The 23,118-nt window shown below is 50.5% G+C and overlaps 1 protein-coding gene across 4 annotated transcripts in view; it reads left to right on the top strand.

The window, feature by feature from the left end:
* The window catches only part of GFRA2 (GDNF family receptor alpha 2), a 196,435-nt gene that overhangs the window by 11,296 nt on the left and 162,021 nt on the right, over positions 1 to 23,118 (top strand). For all 4 annotated transcript variants that reach the window (XM_070794855.1, XM_070794856.1, XM_070794854.1 and 1 more), the window contains exon 3: positions 3,041 to 3,124. In XM_070794855.1, coding sequence (XP_070650956.1) covers positions 3,041 to 3,124 — 84 coding nt within the window. The remainder of the gene's footprint in view (positions 1 to 3,040; positions 3,125 to 23,118) is intronic.

The raw sequence follows: 23,118 nt of genomic DNA, 5'->3' as shown, positions 1-23,118 counted from the left end.
AGGACTGATGTTGAAGCTGAAGCTCCAGTACTTTGGCCAATTGACATGAAGAGCCAACTCATTGTAAAAGACCCTGATGCTGGGAAAGACTGAGGGCAGGAGGAGATGGGGGTGACAGAGGATGAGATGGTTGGATGGCATCATTGACTCAATGGACATGAGTTTAAGCAAACTCCGAGAGACAGTGTAGGACAAGGAAGCCTGATATGCTGCAGCCCATGGGGTCACAAAGAGCTGGACACAACTGAGTAACTGAAAAGTGACCACTGCCCTGGGGGAGAGCTGTGGCCTTGAGCTCATCTTCCCCTCTGCCATAACCGCCCCCGTAATCACCAGTATTTACATTGGGGTGAGGGGAGGGATGTCACTGTTGGCTGCACAGGGCACTTGAGACCAGGCTTCTTGCCTCCTCCAGTGGCAATGCTGAAGTTCAAGGTCATCCTGCTTCTGCAAATGTGAAGTGCACAGGGTTCTCCCTACATGTCCTCTCCCAGCTCGTGGGCCTGGAGTCTGACATCCTGCATTTGACTTCAGTCTTGCTGCCAGGCAGACCTCAGATTTCCTGATGGTGAATTCTGCTGCAGGAGCAGGCAAGGAGAATTGATTTAAATAGGATGGGCCCCTCCCAACCAGTCATGGAAGAGGCTCTTTTCCCCCAGAGATCCATCCCCTGGGCCAATCAGTCATACTAGCCTATCTGTACCCAGGCACAGTGCTGTGTCAGATGCTATAGGGAAGGACAGGCCCTGCTGTAGGGAAGTGGTCCAGCCAGGAGAAGACAGCTCTGTGAAAAGTATGCAAGAGTTGTTTAGTCGCTCAGTTGTGTCCAACTCTTTGCGATCCCATGGACTACAGCACACCAGGCTTCCCTGTCTGTCACTATTTCCCTGAGTTTGTTCAGACTCATGTCCATTGAATTGGTGGTAACATCCAACCATCTCATCCTCTGCTGCCCACTTCTTTTGCCTTCAGTCTTTCCTAGCACCAGGGTCTTTTCCAATGAGTCAGCTCTTCGAATCAGGTGGCCAGAGTTTTGGAGCTTTAGCCTCAGTCCTTCCAATGAATCTTCAGGGTTGGTAGTACTTGTTTAAGAATTTGGTTTCGGTAACACTTTTTATTTTTGGAGGCAGTATTCATACTGGTTAAGTACGTGGACTCTGGAGCCAACAGCCTGGATTTGAAACTTAGCTCTGCCACTCACCGGCTGTGTGTCTTGGGCAAGTGCTGTAGCATCTCCATGCCCCAGTCCCTGATCAGAAAAATAGGGAGAATAATAGTGCCTAGCCCCTGGGGAAATTAAGAGGATTAAATGAGTCAGTACATCTAAAGCACTTCTAATAGTGCCAGTATGAAGAAAGCACAACATAACCTCCTCGTTATTACAAAGCGCTTCCTAGGTTCTCTTGTTATTTGTTTGCACCAGCTAGCATGGCTGGTGCGCTCCACCCCCCCCCCCCCCCCCCAGGGAGTTTCTCCAGTGCTGGTGGGCAAACGGGAGGATGCTGAGACCTTGCAAGCCCATGATGGCCCTGCAGGCCCCGGGGGGAGGTGGGGTTGGAGACAGGCCTGGACCAAAGAGTCATCTTTGGATTAGGCAGATACCAGTGGGCACCCCCCTGTGCATAAGGCGCCCTGTGTGCTGGATCGGGTGGGGCCTAAGGGTGTTCTTGTGAGATACAGTGAAGGGTGGGGCCACTTCTCAGGGGCATGCTCTTCCTTCATGTCCTCTGGGGGGGTCTGTACCCTTTTTTGGGGGGTCATCCTAGTACAGTGGAGAGATGCCTTGTCCCTGGAGCAGCAGAGAGCCAGTCAGGGGCTAGCCTGTGGGTGACTTTGGGGCCTGGCTGAAGAAGCAGATTCCAAGACCCCCTCCCCCGGAGGCCAGCCCCGGAGGCCGGCCCCTTCCTGCAGGTGGCCCCCTGCAGGGGTGCCACCCCCATGGACTCCTCTTTAGGTGGTGAGCTTGCCTGTGGCTCTGGGCCTCAGGTGGACAGGAAATCAATGTGTGAGGCTGTGGTCATCACCTGTCTCCCCCGCCCCCTCTGCATGCACACACAGTCTGAGTGATTATCCATTGATTTCTTCTCACCATCATGTCCGTCTCGAGGATCTTCCCTTTCCTGCTGAGGTACTGGTGGAGGGGGCAGGAGTCCTGCTGAGGTGGTGCTGGGTCTCCAGGGCAGTCATCCGCCATTTATCTGCTGTCACTCATTCACATCCTCGAGCCTCTGGTGCACCCCAGAGCCTGGGGGAGGGGCAGCAGGTGGAGGGGAAGACGGGTCGGAAGGCATACAGGAGTCACTGGTCAGGCCTCCGTCCAGTGGACCTCAGCCAGTCACTCCTGGTGACATGGTGGGAAGCAATGGGGAAATCCTGTCCCCTTAAGCTGGGGTATGGGCTTCCCAGGTGGCTCAGTGGTAAAGAATCTGCCCACCAATGCAGGAGAGGTGGGTTCAATTCCCGGGTTGGGAAGTTCCCCTGGAGAAGGAGACGGCAACCCACTCCAGTATTCTTGTCTGGAGAATCCCATGGTTAGAGGAATCTGGTGGGTTACAGTCCATGGAGTCGCAAAAGAGTCAGACACGACTGAGGATGCATGCACCCAAGTAAGCCTGGGCAGAGCCAGTCTGTTGTGATGGGAGAGGATGTTAGTGTCAGGGCCAGGTAGCTCTAGGTCTGCCATGAGGAGCTGTGTGGTCTCAGGCAGGTTGCTTCACCTCTCTGGGCCACGTCAGAGCCCTCTCCTGTGAAATGAGGAAGTTGTACTAAATGACTGTTGGAGAGTCCTTCGGCTTCAAATCCTGGGATTTGTTTAATACCTGGCCTTCCATGGTGAGTATCAGGGTTCCACCTTCCCCTGTGCCTTCTTTCCAGAAGCATATAGAAGTCCTTAGAAGAGGCCGGGGCATGCAGGGAGTCATGAGAGAGCTGTATTGGGCAGTCTGATCTGCTCTGGTTGGAGAGAAATACCTTACCCACATAAAGTGTGCAAAGCTTTGGGCAGGATGTGAGCCTGGTCTGATGCGGTTCTCTCTTCCAGGCGAGGAGTTTTATGAAGCCTCACCTTATGAGCCAGTGACCGCCCGCCTCTCAGACATCTTCAGGCTTGCTTCAATCTTCTCAGGTGAGTGGGCTTGTGCTGGGGCCTTGACAGTTCTGCTCAGGTCCCCTGGGGCTGGCAGATCGAACCTTGTGGCTTGGGTGAGATGTCCTCTCGCCAGTAAGCCCCTGAACACCTCCAAATCTGGGGTCTTCATCTGTAAAGAGAAAACCATGACACCTTCCCCCTTTCTCACCACCACCGAGGTTGTGTGTGGCCTAAAGCATTTATGGGAATGGCCTAGAATGACCTGCCATGCAGGAGGTCTTGAATCTGACATCTGGTATTGCTTTCCCATTTTGTCACTCATCTTGCCTGGCTGGGTCCTTTCCAGCTGTTCTACTTTGGTAAATTTGCTCAGCCTCTCTGTGCCTCGGTTTGCTCTTTGGTGCAGAGGGGAGGGCACCTATCTTGTTGGATGGCCATAGGGTCAGAATGAACCAATGGTTGACCACGACTGAGCATGTTGCTGGGCTCGTGGGAGGTGTTAGTTGAGGTGGCCTGTGTTCCTGTCACCATCGTCCATTCTGTTCAGAAATTCTTGTCTCCCCTGGGCGTTCTGCTTCTGAAATCCCTCTGAGGAGAGCCTCTGCTTCCTGGCCACTCCTGCCTCAGGCTGTCTAGGGAGTGAGAGGCTCACTTGAGCTCCAGTTTGCTTGCCATGGTCTGTGTGTAGGAGCCCCGTGAGTTTTTTTGGTTCTTTCTTCTTGACCTTGTTCCCTCTGGCTTTTGGGTGACCAATGGGTCTAGGGCAGCCTACCTCTACTTGGGCACTGGGGAGGGCCTTCTGGTCTTGGGAACTCTGTGGAGGCTGGGATGAGCTTTCTGGAGTCACCAGTCGTGCTTAGAGAGGGCCAGGGTGGGCTTTCTCACCGAGACCTCTGAGTGTAGGGCCCCAAATCTCAGGCTTCTGGCATTTTGTGACTGTGAAACATTCTGAAGTTTCTTTTGCTCTAAACCAAGGTTTCTCAATAGCAGCGCTGTTGACATTGACCTGGGTAATCCTCTCTGTGGCAGAAGCTGTCCTGTGTATGGTGTTTAGCAACATCCCTGGCCTCTAATCACTGGATTCCCGGAGCAGCCCCACAAACTGTGACAACCCAGTGCGTCTCCAGACACTGCCACTTGTCCCCTGAGGGGAACAGTCACTGCCAGTTGAGAAGCAGAACTCTAGACTGAAATGAAAGACTCTCTAGTGAGACCCTGGGCCCTTTCCAATGAAGAATTCTTCAGGACAGTATTTCCCAAATTTTTCTTTTTTTTCATTGTTGCCCCTTTAAGGAGAAAAATTAATTCTAAAGAGAGAAATAGTCTCAGTCTGCTGGGCCTGCCATAAAAGAATATCCTAGACTGGATGGCTTAAATGATGGAAGTCTATTATCTCACAGTTCTGGAGGCCAGACGTCCAGGGTCAAGGTCTGGCAAGTTCGGTTTCTGGAGAGGGCTTGCTTCATGGTTTGCAGACAGCAGCCTTCTCACTGTGTCCTCTCAGGGTAGGGGGTGTGGATGGGTGGGAAGGATGTGGGGGATTGGAGCAGGGAGATAGAAAGAAGAGAGGGGGGAGAGAGAGAGAAAGAGAAAGAAAGGCCTCTTCCTCTTCTTATGAGGACACTAATCCTATTGGATCATGGCCCCATCCATATGATCTTAATTTAACCTTAATTACCTCCTAAGAGCCTTGTCTTCAAATACAGTCACACTAGGGGGTTTAAGGCTTCAGCATCATGAATTTAGGGTGGGGACACAATTCAGTCCATAGCCAATGCTAAGTAGTAAAATTTTGTCAGATAGGGTTGAGGTTTGGAGGGCCACATGCCACTGTCATGTCTCCTTTTTTTTTTTTTTTTGCTTACCCAGGAGCCCATTTTTGCTCCTTTAGGGCTGATACCCTCCTTTTCTGTTGAGAAGGCATGCTCTAAGGGATTAAGAGGTGGTGATACACATGTACCTGGTGGGAGAAATCCTGGGACCCATGAAAAGGGAGGCAGTGGCCAAAGACTGACCATTTGGATGTGCCTTTGGCACTGGTAGTGGCGGGGATGGCAGTGGATGGGATGGTGACTTCACAGATGGTCCCTGCATGGAGTGGCCTGCCCTGGGCTCTCACTCTCACACCCTGCAATGGGGTGATGGCTGAGGTACCCATCTTGTCTCTGTTTATGGCTTTGTGATGACTCTGTGATGAGCCTCGCCCATCTCTCAGGGGCTGAACTGGCTGATGGACTGGCTGAGGCCCCTCCTAGCACAGACATTTGATTCTCACATCTCTTGATTAGTTTTGGATAGAAAACCATCTTGGGCCACTCTTTCGGAGGCAGTGCTTGGGGACTCCAGCAGATTGAGGAGGTAGTTGGCATATGGATGCTGTGACGGGGAAATCCTAGCAACCTGACCTACCCGTTTCCTACCCCACCCCAAGCTAAGGTGCCACTGTCTGGGCGGGAGCCATTGGATTTACCTCCAGGGAAGAAATGGCTTTGGCTTGCTCCCTGGAGGTTGAAGGTCAGAGGTCTTCACCCGAGCTGGGATCTCCAGTGCTTCCTAGACTGACACTAAGTATCTTCCTGGCAGAAAATCTTTCTGTAATGGATTTGGCATTCTGCAGGACAAGGAGGTTGACAAGACAAATGAGGAGATTGCTGGTCTGCAGCTCACTCAATCAGCATCCTTTACCTGATGCTCAGACATAACTGGGCCCTGCATGACCCTGGATCCCTGGGCTCTGGGGACCACTCCCCACAGTGAGGGCAAGGCTTCCCCTCATTGTGCCTGCTGCCCCTGCTTCACCCAGAGCAGCCCTTGAGTTGGTGCATGGGGTGGCTCTATCTGAGGGAAACCTGGCCACCAAGAAACCAAGCAGACCGTGGTAGGAGGCACGCAGCAGAAAGAAGGCTGAGTGGGGAACTGCGAGCCTGATTCCAGCATAGTCTCTGCCACAGATCAGCTGATGGGCTTGGGCAGGTCACTTCCCTGCTCCAGACCTTATGTCTCTTTTCTGAAAAAGGAAGGTGGGAGCTTAGAGCAGGCTTGACCTCATCAAGGCGCACTGACGACGGTGGTGTTATTTGACATCCATAGGATGGAGTAGAGCAGCTTGGAGCTCAGATGGTCATGGCCGTTGCCTGCCTGCCCAGGAGGCTGAGGGGTCAATATCTGGGCAGGTGTATGACCCACCTGTGGCTCGCTGGCTGGGGAGGCCCGGCCTGGGAGACCTCAGGTCCTGCACTGATGCTTCAGGATGATAAGGCTGCCGCCCAATACGATTGTATGAAGCACTGTCTCCTACCTTTCCACACATTTATATGTGGTCTTAGGCTGCCCCCTCCACCATCTTGATGTGGAAAGGCTGTGGTGAGGGGCAGAACTGGGAATTCTCCAGACTGTAATACTCCCATTTGGAACCCAGGGACTTGGGGGAGGCTGCTCTTGTATCTTTGGGGCTAAGTTGCTACTGTCTCTTTATTGATCTGTTTTCGACTGTGTGGGGTCCTTGTTCCTCTGCGCGCCCTAGTTGCTCCTCCCCCTCTAGTTGCGGCAAGTGGGGCTACTTTCTAGTTGTGGTGCACAGGCTTCTCAGGGTTGCAAGGGGTGATGCGAACAGTGAGGGAAAGGAAATGCTTCATCTACAAGGGGTGAGGCCATAAAAGTGAGGATGAAGGGCCTGGGCGGGCCAGGCAGTGGCTTCCCTCTCGACTGCTGGGCCATGCCTCAGGGCCAGGGAGAAGCAGCAGGCAGGGGCCTTTATGGGGCTGTCAGTGGGCACTCTCTCTGTGTTACTGGTGAGGCTGGGGGCCTCCACGGCCTTGGGCACCTGATGCAGGTGTTGCCAGATACATGGGTACAGGCGTTGCCAGATACGTGGGTTCAGTTCAGTTCAGTTGCTCAGCTGTGTCCGACTCTTTGCGACTCCATGAACTGCAGCACGCCAGGCCTCCCTGTCCATCACCAACTCCACCCACGTCCACTGAGTCGGTGATGCCATCCAACCATCTTATCCGTGGGTACAGAGTAAATTTATGCAAACTTGTCTTTTCTATAGTTGGAAGGGAACTTAGAGATCATCTAAGCCCACTCCTTACTTGGCAACAAGGAAAACTGCGGCTCCAGGTGAAGGGGTAGTCCACATCAGGATTCAGTCCTGCTTGTCCCCCTGCCCGTCATGTTCCTCAGACTTCTTCCGGTGCTTCAGCTCTAAGCCCTGGTTTCTTCTTACACAATGCTGGACTGATGGCAACACCTACCTGCTCAGGTTTTAAATCCTGTGGACAGAGGACAAGAACAATAAATACAAATATCTGCTATTAAATTTGGGCTTCTCCAGTGGCTCAGCGGTAAAGAGCCCACCTGCCAACGCAGGAAACATAAGCGACGTGGGTTCGATCCTTGAGTCAGGAAGATCCCTGAAGAAGGAAATGGCAAACTGCTCCAGTATTCTTGCCTAGTAAATCCCATGGACAGAGGAGCCTGATGGGTTACAGCCCATCAGATTGCAAAGACTTGAACCCAACTTAGTGACTAAACAACAAAAACGACAACAAAAAATTGAGAAATTGCGTGCAGATTCCTGGCCCAGTACCTGGGATATTGGACTCAAACATGTAGCTTCTTGGCCTGGAGAATTCCATGGACTGTATAGTCCATGGGGTCGCAAAGAGTTGGACACAATTGAGCAACTTTCACTTTCATGCATTGGAGAAGGAAATGGCAGCTCACTCTAGTGTTCTTGCCTGGAGAATCCCAGGGACAGAGGAGCCTAGTGGGCTCCCGTCTATGGGGTCGCACAGAGTCAGACACAACTGAAGCGACTTAGCAGTAGCAGCAGCAGAGCAACTTTCACTTTTTACAACTGACAGTGGGGTGATTTCTCCAAGGCCATCAGCGGCTCAGGCAAGGTTGTCCTGGAGCCTCTTTATGGGAGATGGTTGCATGGCTTTTGGTGACATGAGGCTCCCTCCCAGCCATGTTCATGCTGGGTGGGGGCTGCAGTGGGAGGTGGCTGGGCGATTTTTAGGGGACAGTGGGTCCCTGGGGCGCCTGCTGGGCCTCTGTGGCCTTAGCTCACTGTGATCAGGTGGGAACACAGGGTGGCTGGTGAGAGGCCTGGCTTGGGCCTTCTGTTAGTGGTTAGAGGAAGAAGTGATGGGTGGTGACAGTGTCAGTTGGCTGTGAGCGTCTGGGGTGGGCTGTCTTGCTTGGATGGAGCCAGGAGAGGCCTGAGGATGTTCTTTTTTTTTTTTAAGGAAATTTTTGTTTTATTTTGTTTATTTGAGTGTAGTTGGTTTATAATGTTGTTAGTTTCTGCTGTACAACAGAGTGAGTCACCTATATGTATACACATATCCCCTCCCTTTTGAATCTCCCCTCCCATCGTACCCATCCATGTAGGTCATCACGGAGCACCAAACTGCACTCCTCAGATGTTCTTTTTTTAAAAAAATTAAGTAATTAAATTTTAATTGGAGGATAATTGCTTTACAATACTTTGTTGATTTCTGCCAGACATCAGCATGAATCAGCCATAGGTATAAGTTTGTCTTCTCCCTTCTGAACGTCCCTTCCCACCTCCCTCCCCATCCCACCGCCTCTGGATTGTCACAGAGGACTGGATTTGAGCTCCCTGAGTCATACAGTAAATTTCCACTGGCTATCTAATCTTACATATGGTAATGTATATGTTTCCCCGCTGCTCTCTCAATTTGTCCCGCCCTCTGGTTCCCTCCCTGTGTCCACAAGTCTCTTATCTGTGTCTCCACTGCTGCCCTGCAGTTAGGTTCATCCCTACCATCTTTCTAGATTCCATACATATGCATTAAAATATGATATTTGTCTTTCTCTTTTTGATACTTTATTCTGCATAATAGGCTATTAGTTCATCCACCTTGTTAGAACTGAGTCAAATGCATTCCTTTTAGTGGCTGAATAATATTCCATTGAGTGTATGTACCACAACTTCTTTATCCATTCATCTGTCAATGGACATTTAGGTAAACAGTGCTGCGATGATCATTGGGGTGCATGCATCTTTTTCAATTATGGTTTTGTCACTCGAGTGTATGTTCCTCGGTTCTTCATCTCGTCACAACAAAGATTTGGAGCGACGGACATTAAAGCCCTCAGCGCGTCACACCTATTGGGTCTTGGACAAACCATGCTATAGCTCTTAGGCAAATCAGTGTTACAGCTCTATTTTATTTAGAAGATAGCAGGAGAGTGAGAGAGAGAGAGAGAAAGAGAGAGCGTGCACGCACGCGGGAGATAGAGTCCGAGAGAAAGCGCTTTGGCTCCTCCTTTTATATGATTTTTCCTCCACCTGGGCCTGCCCTATGCAAATTGGGCTTAGCCAGGAGTGCTGTTTGTTCTGCCTGAAGTTTTCACTGTGGTCCTCGGACCTTCCTTTGACCTTCCTTGTCTTTTAGCCACCGCCATTTTGGACTCCTTTTCCCTATTCTACCTACTTAACAGTCTCCTTGGGGTTTATACCCAGTAGTGGGATTGTTGGGTTATATGGTAGATTTATTTCTAGTTTTTTAAGGAATTTCCATACTGATCTCTATAGTGGCTGTATCAGTTTGCATTCCCACCAAGAGTGCAGGAGGGTTCCCTTTTCTCTGCACCTCTGGGGTGTTCTAGTTGGAGGCTCCACTGGTCCTTTTTCAGGGGCCTCAGGAGAGGAGGGAACCCTACCCTTGCCAAGAAGCTTTGGAAATGGCCCCTGAGGGACACCACCCTCCCGCTCTGTGCCCTTGTGCTTCGTTCGTATTACAGTGCTTACTCTTGCGTGCTGGGGGCACGAATATGATTGCAGTGTGATTGTTGGGCTCTGTGTCACTGCACGCACGCATCTCTGTGTTTCCCTGGGTGCCTAACACTGGCACTGACACCCATCCACGGAGGATCCTGGACTAGAGGATGGTGGCGGACTAGAGACCTGCTGGTCCTAGTTTGAATCCTAGCTGGACCCTATTCACTGATTGACTACAGGGTGGATCAGTTGACTGAATCTCATTTTCCTCATCTGTAAAATGGAGCCCTGCAAGGATGGGTGGTGACCTCCCCAGAAGGCGGTGGAGCCCAGGAGCACCCTAGGTGGTGGCCACGGGTGATGCTGCCAGGCGCTGGCGGGAGCTAGTGGTTTAGTGTGAGCTCTTAGAGCTGCACCAGGAAGGCTGGCTAAGAGGTCCAGGTGGGTCTGAGGTGCCCCATGTGGGCTGCCTGTCGGGTGGCCCTGAGGTTTAGAGAAGGACTGGGGGCTCCGGAGGGTTTCATGGAAGAGGTGGACCTCGGTGTGATGCAAGCACTACCTGAGATGCTGCTTTGAAGGGAATCAGACTGTGTCCTCACTGGATCGTTGGGGCAGGTGGACACAGCTTAGACACCCACGAGGTGCTTTATCCATGGTGCTAGTGTAGCCCTGAGAGCCCAAGGGAGGCAGCAGTAGGTGGCGCCTGGGGAAATCAGCAAAGTCTTGGAGGAGGGGAGTGGGATCTGAGGGTGACAATCTCAGCAGCATCGTGGCTCAGAGGCTACCCCCACTTCTAGGTCTCGTGGGCTCAGAGGACAGTGACTGGAGACCCTTGTGGCGGGTGGAAGATTGGCCTCTCTGGGGTCTCCTCCCTTGGGACTCTTGCTCAGGAATTCTCTGGGACAGAACTCAGCGTGACTGACTCGGGTTGAGTCCCTGGTGGGGTGGGGCTGAGCTGCCTTTGGGTGAAGGAGTGGCTTAGCCCTGGGCTCCAGAGTCAGTCCCCCGTGAAGGTCACCGGAGTGCATGAGTAGGGACCCGGAGAGTTGGGCTTGGCTCATTTCTGTCGGATGCCCTGGGAGGCTCTCTCCCTTCCCTGGCTCCGCTGAGGGCCCCCTTGCCCCTCCTCCCCTGAAGTTGCTGAGCTGAAGAGACAAGCATGGCCCAGCAGGTCGGCTGGTGCCTCTCAGAGGGAACTCAATCCCAAGGCAGCCCCTGTGAAGAGGCTTTGGGGACTCAGGGCAGGGGATAGTGGGGGGAACTGCAGCCTGTTTCCCTGCCCCCCTGCATGGTGGCTCAGGCGATAAACTGCTTATCCTCAGGTTGTCTGCCTGAGCCGAATGCAGAAGCGTGTTATTTAAATTTGAAAATCACATTCTTCTTCAAACAGCTGTCAGAGTCTCTGAGCATCAGTGAAAATTGGGCCTTAGCTGCGGCTCTGTCACCTCTTCCACCTCCCCTTCCAGGGACAATGTGTCTGGTGGCGAGGAGAGGGTGGAGAGGGTGTGGTGTGGGGAGGGGCTGTGGGGACAGGGAGAAATGGGTGGGGGGGGGTGACCCGTGACTCTAGCCATGCTGGTTAGCAGTTGGGACCAATGGGAGGAGGCCAGCTTCCCCATCGGGGTGCCAAGCGCTTCCTGTCTTCCGTTTCATTTCCTCTTCTCCCCCGGGCTCCCCCGGCCAGGAAGATTTGCTTGCAGAAGGTGTGAGCAGAGTGCCAGTGGCTTCATGTTTACTTCTCTTTGTGTCCATGAAAAAAAAAAAGGAGAGAACAATATTTAACCCAATGAGAGGTTTTTTAAGGATAGAGGCTCAGGTGCTATGGTTGGGGTGAGGTCTTGGTTGGGCAAAGTGTTTCTGGTTCCCTTCAAATAGCATCTTCTAGGGGCACCTACTTGCTTCCCTGTGGGTGGATAGACAGGCTTTGCTGGCAGCGGGGGTGAGGGTGGTTCCGGGCTCACCCTGCACTCTTGGCATGCAGGGCTCGGTCCATTCCTCCCCACAACACCCCCTCCACCCCTCACCCCACCCTGGTGCCCCTCATGCTCCTCCTGACTTAGCCAGGAACTGTGCTCCTCTTATTTATCTGGGTAGAAAGCAGGATTTGAGTAACTGTTCTGGGAATGCTCCTCCTAACTATGTCTGTCAGCATGTTCTTTTAACCCCATGGATGTGTAGAGAAAGGAACAGATCTGACTGGGGTCACATGTGTACATGTATGTAGTGTGTAGATGGGGAGTATAAGTGTGTGTGGTGAATGCCTGGGTGGTGTGTGTGTGTGTGGTGTGTGTAGGGTGCTGTGTATATGTGTGGTGTGTATATGAGTGGTATGTGTGTGTGTGTGCAGTGTGTGTAGGGTGGTGTATGTGTGTGGTGTGTGTGTGTGTGTGTGGGGTGGTGTGTGTGTGTGGGGTGGTGTGTATGTGTGGAGTGGGGTGTGTGTGGGTGGTGCATGGGGTGGTGTGTGTGTATGTAGAGTGATATATGCATGTGGGGTTGTGTTTGTGTGGGGCATGTATGTGTGTGTGTGTAGGGTGGTGTGTATACGTGTGGTATGTGTGTGTGTGGTGTGTGTGTGTGTGTAGTGTGTGTAGGGTGGTGTGTATGTGTGTGGTGTGTATGTGTGTGGTGTGTGTGTGTGTGGTGTGTATATGTGTGGTGTGTGTGTATGTGTAGTGTGTGTAGGGTGCTGTGTGTGTGTGTGGTGTGTGTGGAGTGGTGTGCATGTGTGGGGTGGGGTGTGTGGTGTGTGTAGGGTGTGTGGTATGTGTAATGTGTGTAGTATGTGTAGGGTGGTGTGTATGTGTGTGGTGTGCGTGTCTGTGTGTAGTGTGTGTGGGGTGGTGTGTATGTGTGGAGTGGGGTGTGTGGGGGGTGGTGCATGGGGTGGTGTGTGTATATGTAGAGTGATATATGCATGTGGGATTGTGTTAGTATGAGTGCGTGTGTATGTGGTGGTGGTGGGGTGGTATGTGTGTGGGGTGGGGGGTGTGTGTGTGTAGTGTGTGTAGGGTGGTTTGTATGTGTGTGGTGTGTATATGTGTGGGGGGTGTGTGTGTGTAGTGTGTGTAGGGTGGTGTGTGTATGTGTAGTGTGTGTGGGGTGGTGTGTATGTGTGGGGTGGGGTGTGTGGTGTGTGTAGGGTGGTGTGTATGTGTGGGGTGGTGTGTATATGTGTGGTGTGTATATGTGTGGTGTATATGTGTGGTGTGTGTGTGTGTGTAGTGTGTGTGGGGTGGTGTGTATGTGTGGAGTGGGGTGTGTGGGGGGTGGTGCATGGGGTGGTGTGTGTGTATGTAGAGTGATATATGCGTGTGGGGTTGTGTTAGTATGGGTGCGTGTGTGTGTGGTGTTGGTGGGGTGGTATGTGTGTGGGGTGGGGTGTGTGTGTGTGTAGTGTGTGTAGGGTGGTGTGTGTGTGTGTGGTGTGTGTGTGTGGTGTATGTGTGGGGTGGTGTGTATATGTGTGGTATGTATGTGTGTGGTGTGTGTGTATGTGTAGAGTGGGGTGTGTGGTGTGTGTGTGTAGTGTGTGTGGGGTGGTGTGTATGTGTGGAGTGGGGTGTGTGTGGGGTGGTGCATGTGGTAGTATGTGTATATGTAGAGTGATATGTGCGTGTGGGGTTGTGTTAGTGTGGGGTGCGCACGTGTGTGGTGTTGGGGTGGTATGTGTGTGGGGTGGGGGTGTGTGTGTGGGGTGGTATGTATGTTGGGTGACATATGTGTGTGGGTGGTGTGTAAGTTTTGGGTGATGTGTGTCTATGAGTTCTGGCGGTGGCTCCCTTCTGCACGTGGAGAGGGGGGAGGGGAGGGAGGCAGGGATGGAGAGACTTGAGTGGGAATGTGGGCGATGGTGATCCTTCCCTTGGGGAACAGACATTGCCCTCAGGCCCTTTCTGACCTCTTAGGGAACCCCTGGGAATGGGGGTCAGGGGTGAATACTGAGGGATGTTAAGGGATGGAAGGCCATTCTCCTGATCAACAAAAATGAACAGACTGAAACTTACTGTGAGTTTTGCGGCTTTCTACAGTCAGGAGGTTATGTTGCTGGGCTCTGGACACTTGGTACCCGTACTGCAGAGGCGTGCGTGTGAGTCCATCTCTCACGGAGCATCCCTTGCATGCCATGCCCTGATCCAGTGGACATGACAGAGGAGTCTGTTGCTCTCATGGAGCTTACATTCGATTAGCTTGAGACTAAGAAAAACCAAATAAGCCAACAAGCAAATTCTCAAAAATAAGTGAGATAGTGATGAATGCTGAGTAAGGATTAAAATACAATGAGGAGCTAATTGTCTTGTGGCTACTCTGGATTGGAAATGCCCAAGTATGATTCCCAGGAAGGATGCTGCTGTGGGAAATTCTGGGAGTGGCAGAAGGAACAGCAGGTAAAGGCCCATAGGTGGGGACCCGTGTGGTGGAGGGTGAGACTTCTGGAAGGTGGGCTGGGACAGTGATGATTTGGGAGGTGGGCACAGAGGTGGGCAGGGGCCAACTCCCTGAGATGCCGCAGGCAAGTTAAGGAGTTAAGATTTCCTTTTAAGAGCAATGAGAAACCTTTGAGGATTTCAAATACCAGCGTGGCACAGTATGATTTATGTTTTTGAAAAGGTTCTTCTTGTGCCATGGGAGGGTGGATCGGGGGCAGGGAGAGCCTGTGAGCTGTTGCAGTGGCTCACGTGCTATGACAGAAAAAGAGGAAAAGATGCACAGAGCTGGGATCTACTGGGATCTGATAATTTAGGCTTGAACAACACTGCTACCACCGTTTACTAGAATGGAGAAGGTGACGGAAGGAGCAGGTTGGGGTGGGGAGCAGAGATCCAGAGTTCTCTTTCAGCCACGTGGATATTGAGATGCTAGTTAGACCTCCACCTGGAAATGCCAAGTAGACAGTTGGATGTAAGCCCAGAGTTCTGGGAGAGGTCAGAGTTGATATACAGATTGCGAATTGTTAGCATATAGATGGTACTAACAGCCATGGGATCATGAGGTCACTTAGGGAGAATGTAGACAGGGAGGGAGGCAGGGGCTCTCCATGCAGAGGAGGCTGAAACCAGGGCCAGTGATGAAAAGAGAGCTGAGTCAGGCAGGGAGGCTGAGTGTGGAGGGGCAGCTGCTGGGCAGGGTAGCAGGGACTGGGCAGAAGGGAAGACAGTGAGCTGGGTGTGAGGTCATTCATGAGCGGGGGCAGCAGATAACAGTGCCAAGGAGGAGTAGGGGCGTGGACTGGTATCAGCAGTCCCATAGGAGGAGAAATGGCCCAAAAATGGCCCTGAGGAGAAAGCAGGACCCCCCACCACCTCTGGGCTCAGTGGTCAGCTGTCTATAAGCTGCCCCATGGTCGCTTCTTCCAAAACCAGTATGCCAAATGACCACATCACTGATTGATTTTACCAATTTATGGATCTGCCAAAACTTGTTTCTTTTCATTATTATTATTTTACTTTTTCCCCCCCCTTAAATTTATTTTTTGGCCATGCCATTTTGCATATGGGATCTTAGTTCCCCAACCAGGGATGGAACATGTGCCCCTTGCATTGGAAGCTCAGAGAGTCTTACCACTGGACCACAAGGGAAGTCCTTCTTTTCATTATTTTTAAAGCTTTTAGAAATGCACATTTGAATGATTTTCATGGCTTCTGAAGATTTTTTTTTTTTTTTGCAAATGGTCTTCACTGTTGTTTTTTAAGATATATTCAGCTTTTCAGGAATCTAAGCATTGGGAGTTGATGTTGACTTCTTAGAGCAAGAAAGGTATATTTCATAATCAGTAAAAAAAATTTAGCTTATGATTGGTGCTTCTAATCCTACTTTCATTCACCAGAAATAAAAGAAACTGACAAAGAATTAAGGTGAACCACACCAATATGAAATGGCTCAATTTTGGCTTTTAACTGTTATAAACAATTAAAACTGATAGGCTGTTGTGGGAAAAGGTATGAGAATGCTAAAATTCCTAAATATTAAAAAAATTGCACCAAGACTATATTTAAAAGGACAACGAGCATTCAAAAGTGGCTAAAAAGTCCCTTCAAATGTGAAATGCTCTAATGAAGTTTTAATTTTTAATTATTAGAAACATAAAATCAAGACTGATATGCCATTTACAGAAAGAATTCTGACAGCAGTTACAATTTGTCAAAATATAAAATGATTTTCAAAAGCAGTTGATTTCTTTTAGAATTGATTTGCCGTGAATTTGTCATTCATCAACTTGACTTTTGGTGGATTGGCCTGTTTCCAAAAATGCAGGTGCCCGGGAGAGTCCTGGTGTGGCCGCATGCTGTGAGGGGCTGAAGGTGAGGGTGAAGTTTCAAGAGAAAATCGAGTGTGATAGGAAGCCTGGACTACGACTGCTGGGGCCTATGTGAGGAGGGTGGGCACCAGAGCTGTGGGGGATGAAGCCTGGGGTCCCACCGGATCTCTGGGCCTTGAATGACAGCCAAGCACTGCAGGAGTGCATGCTGGGATTGGCCGGTCATCTCCTGGGAAGTTGAGTTGTCTTTTCATGCTGCTTCCTGCTGGGTGATGTGGGGCTCCAGGCCACCAATTCCGGTGGTGTGGGGGCCAGGGGTGAGAAGGATCGCTGAGGTCCTGCTGTCTCAGGCTTCTCAGATAAGCAGAGGGAGCTCTGAAACCCTTCTCTTGCTTACGAATGGGGAGACCGGGGGCCCTTTTGGCTTTTTGTGTGTGATGTGTGAGGCTGGAGAGAGAGGCACATTGGACAGGCCACTTTCAGCAGGGCCGTGTCAAAGCAGAGGGATGGAGGGGAGGGTCTTTCTAGGGAAAATATTCTTTAAAAAAAATTTGGGGGGAATTTCTTGGCAGTCCAGTGGTTAAGACTTTGCTTTTCGATGCAGGGGGTGAAAGTTCAATCCCTGGCTGGGAAGCTAAGATTCCACATGCCTTGGGGCTACAAAACTTAGAGCAGAAGCATTAGTGTAACAAAGTTCAATAAAGACAAAAATAGTCCACAAAAAAAATCTTTAAAAAAATTTTATACAGTTTTTAAAGGTTACTTTCCGTTTATAGTTACTGCACAATATTGGCTATATTCCCCGTGTTGTTCAATACATCCTTAAGCCTGCCTGCTACCCGACAGTTTTTACCTCCCACGCCCCCACCCTGTGTTGCCCCTCCCCATGCCACCACTGGTAACCACTAATTTGTTCTCTATATCCGAGTCTGCTTCTTTTTGGTCATATTCACTAACTTGTATTTTGTAGGTTGCACATATAAGTGACATCATACAGTATTTATCTTGTCTGACTTATTTCACTTGAAGAATGCCCTCCGAGCTCATCCATGTTGCGGCAAATGGCAAAATTTCATTCTTTTTTGTAACTGAGTACTATTCCATCTCACACACACACACAGATGCTTGTGTACTCACTTGTGTCTGACTCTTTACCACCCCATGGACTATAGTCTGCCAGGCTCCCTCATATATGGGATTTTCCAGGCAAGAATACTGCATTGGGTTCCCATTTCCTTCTCCAATACATACAAATACATACTTATATATATGTATGTATATATGTATGTGTATATATATATATATATATATATATATATATATACACATTGCAGACCTGGGTTCGATCCCTGGGTTGGGAAGATCCTCTGGAGAAAAGAATGGCTACCCACTCCAGTATTCTTGCCTGGAGAATTCCATGGGCCGAGGAGCCCAGTGGGCTACAGTCCATGGGGTCGCAAAGAGCAGGACACGGCCGAGCAACTAACACACACTGGAATATATATATACACACACACACACACACACACACACACACATACATGCCACATCATCTTTATGGCCACTTAGGTTGCTTCCATATCTTGGCAATTGTAAATAATGCTGCAGTGAACATTGGGGTGCATGTATCTCTTCGAATTAGTGTTTTTGCTCTTTTCAAATGTATACCAAGGAGTGGAGTTGCTGGGTCATTTGGTAGCTCTGTTTTTAGGTTTTTGAGAAACCTCTATACTGTTTTCCACAGTGGATGCACCAATTTACATTCCCTCCAACAGCAGGGACCACATTCTTAAACAAGCATTTTTTGCACATGTGCTGTGGGCTGGAAACTGCTGGTGGTATTTGCATCTGCTTTATCCCGTTGTTATCGTTCCCTAGGATGCTGTGAGTGAAAGTCGTGTCCGACTCTTTCCGACTCCATGGACTACACAGTCCATGGAATATTCTAGGCCAGAATACTGGAGTGGGTAGCCTTTCTCTTCTCCAGTCTTCCCAACCCAGGAATCGAACCAGGGTCTCCTTCATGGCAGGCGGATTCTTTACCAACTGAGCTATTAGGGACGACTTCCCTGGTGGCTCAAACGGTAAAACGTCTGCCTACAATGCGAGAGACCCGGCTTTGATCCCTGGGTTGGGAAGATCCTCTGGAGGAGGAAACAGCAACTCACTCCAGTACTCTTGCCTGGAAAATCCCATGGATGGAGGAGTGTGGTAGGCTATAGTCCATGAGGTTGCAAAGAGTCGGACGTGACTCAGCCCTTCACTTTGACTTTATCCCGTTGTAGTCTTTAGTGCAGTTCTGTGTGTAGACAAGGTGGGTGTTGTATCCTCATTTTGCAGATGAGCAAAAAGAGGCGGAAAGAGGTTGTATTACCTGTGCACACTTGCTCTGCAAAAAGAGGCGGAAAGAGGTTGTATTACCTGTGCACACGGTCAGTGGCTCACCGGATCCTCCAACTCCCCAAACACAGCTGGGAGTCCCTGGTCTTTATCACCAGTGCAGCCCCAGGCAGGATGGGCAGGGATGTTTGTGCAGCCTGCAGAGTCAGCCTCAGGCCAAGGGGAAAATTTCCATTTGTTACTTGATTATAATCTCTTGTTCATGCTGGAATGTAAGCTCTAGGAACAGGAGTTTTGCCCGTTACTTCTCCAGCAGTGTTCTGTATGTAGTGGATGCTCAGTAACTGACTGTTGTAAAAGTTAGTGAGTCTTGAGGGAGAACTGGGCAGGGTGGCCCCACAGAGCAAGAAGCATGGAGGTGATGGTCAGGGTGACTGCCACCCGCAGGGAAGGTGGGTTCCTCACATAGAAATTCTTCTCCTTACCCCTTCCTCTGCCCTCCTCACCCTTCCTGCCTTCTATCCAGCCCTGCTGAGAGTTTGTGAAGTCTACATCTCATTGTTGAGTGCCTCTCTGTCCCCCTTGCACACCTTATTATCTGGACTCAGTTGACTGACCTCCTTTTTGAAACTCTTGTCTTGGTTTCCATGGCACCAGTATCTCCTGATTGTCCATCACCTCATGGTCCAATCTCTACTAAATGATGGCTCCTTGAGCTCTGTCCTGACCACGCCTGTCCTCTTCTTTATTTTCATCCTCGTGTAGTTTTATGGCTTTAAATAGCCTTCATTGTCGGTCATGCTCAGTTTTATCGCTAGCTCAGACCTCTCTCCTGAACTCCAGCCTCCATGATCCTCCTGCCTTTCAACCTCACCACGTGGACATCTCATAGGCATCTCAGACATCAGTTGAAAACATTTTGTTCTGCCCCTTTTTCTTTCCTCCAAGTCTTTCCTGTTTCACAAAATGATTCCACCATCCACCTAAGAGTTTTCCTTGATTTCTCTCCTTCTTCCCTTTCAGCATCCAATCCATCCTGTTGGCTTTATCTCTAAGTTATTTGCAGATTGGGCTCATTTTTTGGACATCTTTGCAGTCTTCACTCTTTCTAAGCTGCCACAGTCTTTCACTGGCTACTACAACAGCCTCGAACTGGCCTCCTCTTTAACCCTCACCCCTTCATGGGAACTCTGTCTTCCGTATGTCAGGCAAAGTACTTGAGGTTGGGTGACTCCCATCCTTAAAATACTCTAAGCGCTTTGCATCTTAGAATAAAATCTGAAGTTCTTATGCTGCCCTGCAAATCACGTGTGCCCTCTGCTGACTGCCCCTCTGGCTTCTTCTCCCTCTTACATTTGTTTCATCTACAAAACTCCAGCCATTTCCCCTTCCTTTTGCCTGTAAACACACTGAGCTTAGCCTGCCTCAGGACCTTTGCACATGCTCTTCTTTTGCTTGGGATTCTCTGACTTGGGATTGTTTCCATGTTTCATTCCTGCCCATCATTCTTTCTGAGCTTGGATGTCACCTCCTAGGACAGCCCTTCCCTCTTCCCTCATTCTCTTCCGAATTCTACTCACTTGATTTTCTTCATAGCATTTATAACATTTTAATTTGCCTTATTTATTTGTTCATGTGATTATTACCAGTCTTCCTCTCCCTAGAATAAAAGCCCCTGGAGAGCCCGGACTCTCTCTCTCAACTCACAGCTGGATTTCTAAGGTGTGTCGTCAGCACGTGGAAACAGCTGTTGGCTGACAGCTGCTTGGCACACTGGGATTTGGTGCTGTGTGTGGAGGAGGCAGGTGCAATTGTGAGGCCTTGTGTGTGTGTGTGTGTTGTGGTTGTGGTGTGCATACATGCTGTTGCATTTGCACAGGGCAAGCTGGACTCCTCAGCTGGTTTGTAAAGACAGGGTGGGACGGGGAGCTTCCTCCTTCCCTCCAGACCTCAGAGCCCTGCACAGGTCTGTGTATGGGGGATGGGAGTAGGCAGGAGAGTCACAAAACACAGAAAACCAGGTAGTTCAAAGCCTGTCATTTTCCAGGTCAGGAAACGAAACCCAGAGAAGGTCAGGCTTCACTGGGGGCTTCCCACGCTTAGGAGAGCAGAGATGGAATTAGGGCTCAGGTTTCTGACTCCCACTTTAGGGGCCGAGCTGCAGAGCATGGCCCACAGGCCCAGGGTCAGCTGGAGGGTGGACGTGGCGGCTGGGAGCAGGGTTCGGGGCAAGGGACAAGCGTGGCCGTTTCCTGGAAGGTCAGAAGGGAGAGCTGAAAACCGTGGGTCCCGTTGCTTTGAAGCCTTGTGGAAAGAGGAACATCTTATTTTTGCTTCCCCAGGGAAAGGCCTATTTGTGATTGGAAGGTTTACCCTCATGGGCTTTTTGGTTGGGGTGAGAGTGAAGCCCCTGGGGACATGCCCTGGTAACAACAGAAGCCCATAAGCTTCCTCTGTTGAGGATGGGTTTGGTCGACTGTGGGTGGGCTGTGGGGTGTGTGTGCTTGGGGACCAAGCCGGGGCAGCTCCGCTTCTCCTGTTACTCTCTGGTTCTCCACCTTTGGAAGGCAGCCTCAGCATCACGCAGAGTTGTGAAATCCAGCTCTCTGGGTGCCAGCCACAGATCTCTCCACTGCAAGCATCTGGCGTGGGGCTGGCTGAGCCTCTGTGAGTAACAGGCAGATTAAGTGAGTCACAAATGCACCAGAGTTTGAGAACTTTGAATCAGTTACTTCCCTCCACGGACAGGCACATTGTTGCTGGAATGGGAGATGGGCATAGGGATAAATATTTTAATTTCAATAGCTGTGCATTTTAAGAGGTCTTGGAAAAATTCAGAATTAACATAACGGTTATCATGCAGGACCAATCTAGGTAGGTATTCAAAAACTTAAAAAGTGAATATTTCATTTTGTTTAAGAATTAAGAGATTAAAAAATTAAATATTAGTGCAAGTGTACTGGTGATGTTGTTCATTTGTTAAGTCTTGTCCGACTCTTTGTGACCCCATGGATTGTAGCCCACCAGGCTCCTCTGTCCATGGAATTCTCCAGCAAGAATACTGGAGTGGGTTGCCATTTCCTCCTCCAGGGTATCTTCCTGACCTAGGGATTGGATCCAAGTCTCCTGCATTGGCAGACGGGTTCCTTACTACCATCTGAGCCACCAGGGAAGCCCACTGGTAACATGGCCAAAACCATATAGGTGGTACCTGGTAACTGTGGTTTGGTAAGCCTAGTTCTGTAAAAGCAAATATTCAAGGATATCATTTTGAATGTTTGAAGACAGATCATCATTGGCAGGGCAGAGTCCCAGGAGGGAAGGGGGTAGGTGGATGAGGCTTGGCAAGGGTGAAGCTACCCCTCCACAGTGGGGCTCCTCCTTGCCCCGCCCTCAGGGGGAAGCCAGATTGTGTCCCCAGGGACTGGAGCTGGGAGAATGTGTTTTGGGAAGTGCCAGGCGTGGTTAAATCCCACCTCCCTTTCCCAGGAGCAGCTGTTACCATTTATTCCTTGGCCCATTGGGCTGGCACAGGCCTGGGAGGAATTTCCTGCTCCTGAATCCCTGGAAGGTCCTGTGTGGTCTGTGCAGGGATGGGGCGGGGTAGGGGTGGGGTAGCAGGGACCTCCCTCCCTGCTTGTTTGGATATTTTGGTTCAGGAGCCACAGCCCCACACTGGGCTGGGGGAGGCTGGTATTTGCAATCCAGCATCTCATCCTTTTTCCCCAGTGGAGAGGTTTTTTTTTTTTTTTTTTTAATATTTATTTATTTATTTTTGGCTGCGCTGAGTCTTTGACGCTGTGGGCTTCTCATTGCAGTGACTACTCTTGTTGCCGGGAGCATGGGCTCTAGGGTGTGTAAGCTTTAGTAGGTGCAGCACACAGGCTCAGTAGTGCAGCTTGTGGGCTCCAGAGCACTCAGACTTCAGTGTTTGTGGCGTGTGGGCTCCGTAGTTGTGGCACACGGACTTAGTTACCCCCATGGTTTGTGAAATCTTCCCAGACCAGGGATCGAACCCGGGTCCCCTGCATGGGTAGGCAGATTCTTAACCGCTGGACCACTAGGGAAGTCCCCCAATGGGGACTCTTGAAAAGGATAGCATAACTTTTTGGACTCCTGAGGTTTGTTGTTGTTCAGTTGTTCAGTCGTATCTGACTCTTGGCGACCCATGGACTGCAGCACGCCAGGCTTCCCTGTCCTTCACCATCACCCAGAGTTTGCTCAAACTCATGTCCATTGAGTTGCTGATACCATCAAATCATCTCATCCTGTGTCATCCCGTTCTCCTCCTGCTTTCAGGAGAACCCTAGGGACAGGTGCCTTAGTGCAGATGGAGGGGCAGTGCATGGGCTGGGGAGAGGCTGTGCCAGGCCTGTCTGCCTGGGCAGTTCGTTCCTCACTTAACAGGTCAATCAGAGCAGCCCAGCCCCAGGGCCTCTCTCCAGGGTGGAGTGGGGCCCTGTCATCCACCCACTGGCCTCTGTCTCCCCTCCAGGAGGATCAGAAGGGGCATCTTCCTGGTAACTAGGCGATTGTTGTTACTATCGCCACCTTTGTGTGTGTGTTTCTAGGAAATTTACCAAGTTTTGGCCCAGGGGTTTACATTTCCCACCCCCTTAGCAAAAGCTTTCACTCTTCACGCTCCAAGTGGAAGCCGTGAGGCTATAATTACATTGC

This window comes from Bos indicus, chromosome 8, assembly GCF_029378745.1.
Source record: "Bos indicus isolate NIAB-ARS_2022 breed Sahiwal x Tharparkar chromosome 8, NIAB-ARS_B.indTharparkar_mat_pri_1.0, whole genome shotgun sequence".
Lineage (NCBI taxonomy): Eukaryota > Metazoa > Chordata > Mammalia > Artiodactyla > Bovidae > Bos > Bos indicus.
The sequence above is the reverse complement of the archived record's forward strand: the minus strand, read 5'-3'. Positions and strand labels throughout refer to the sequence as shown.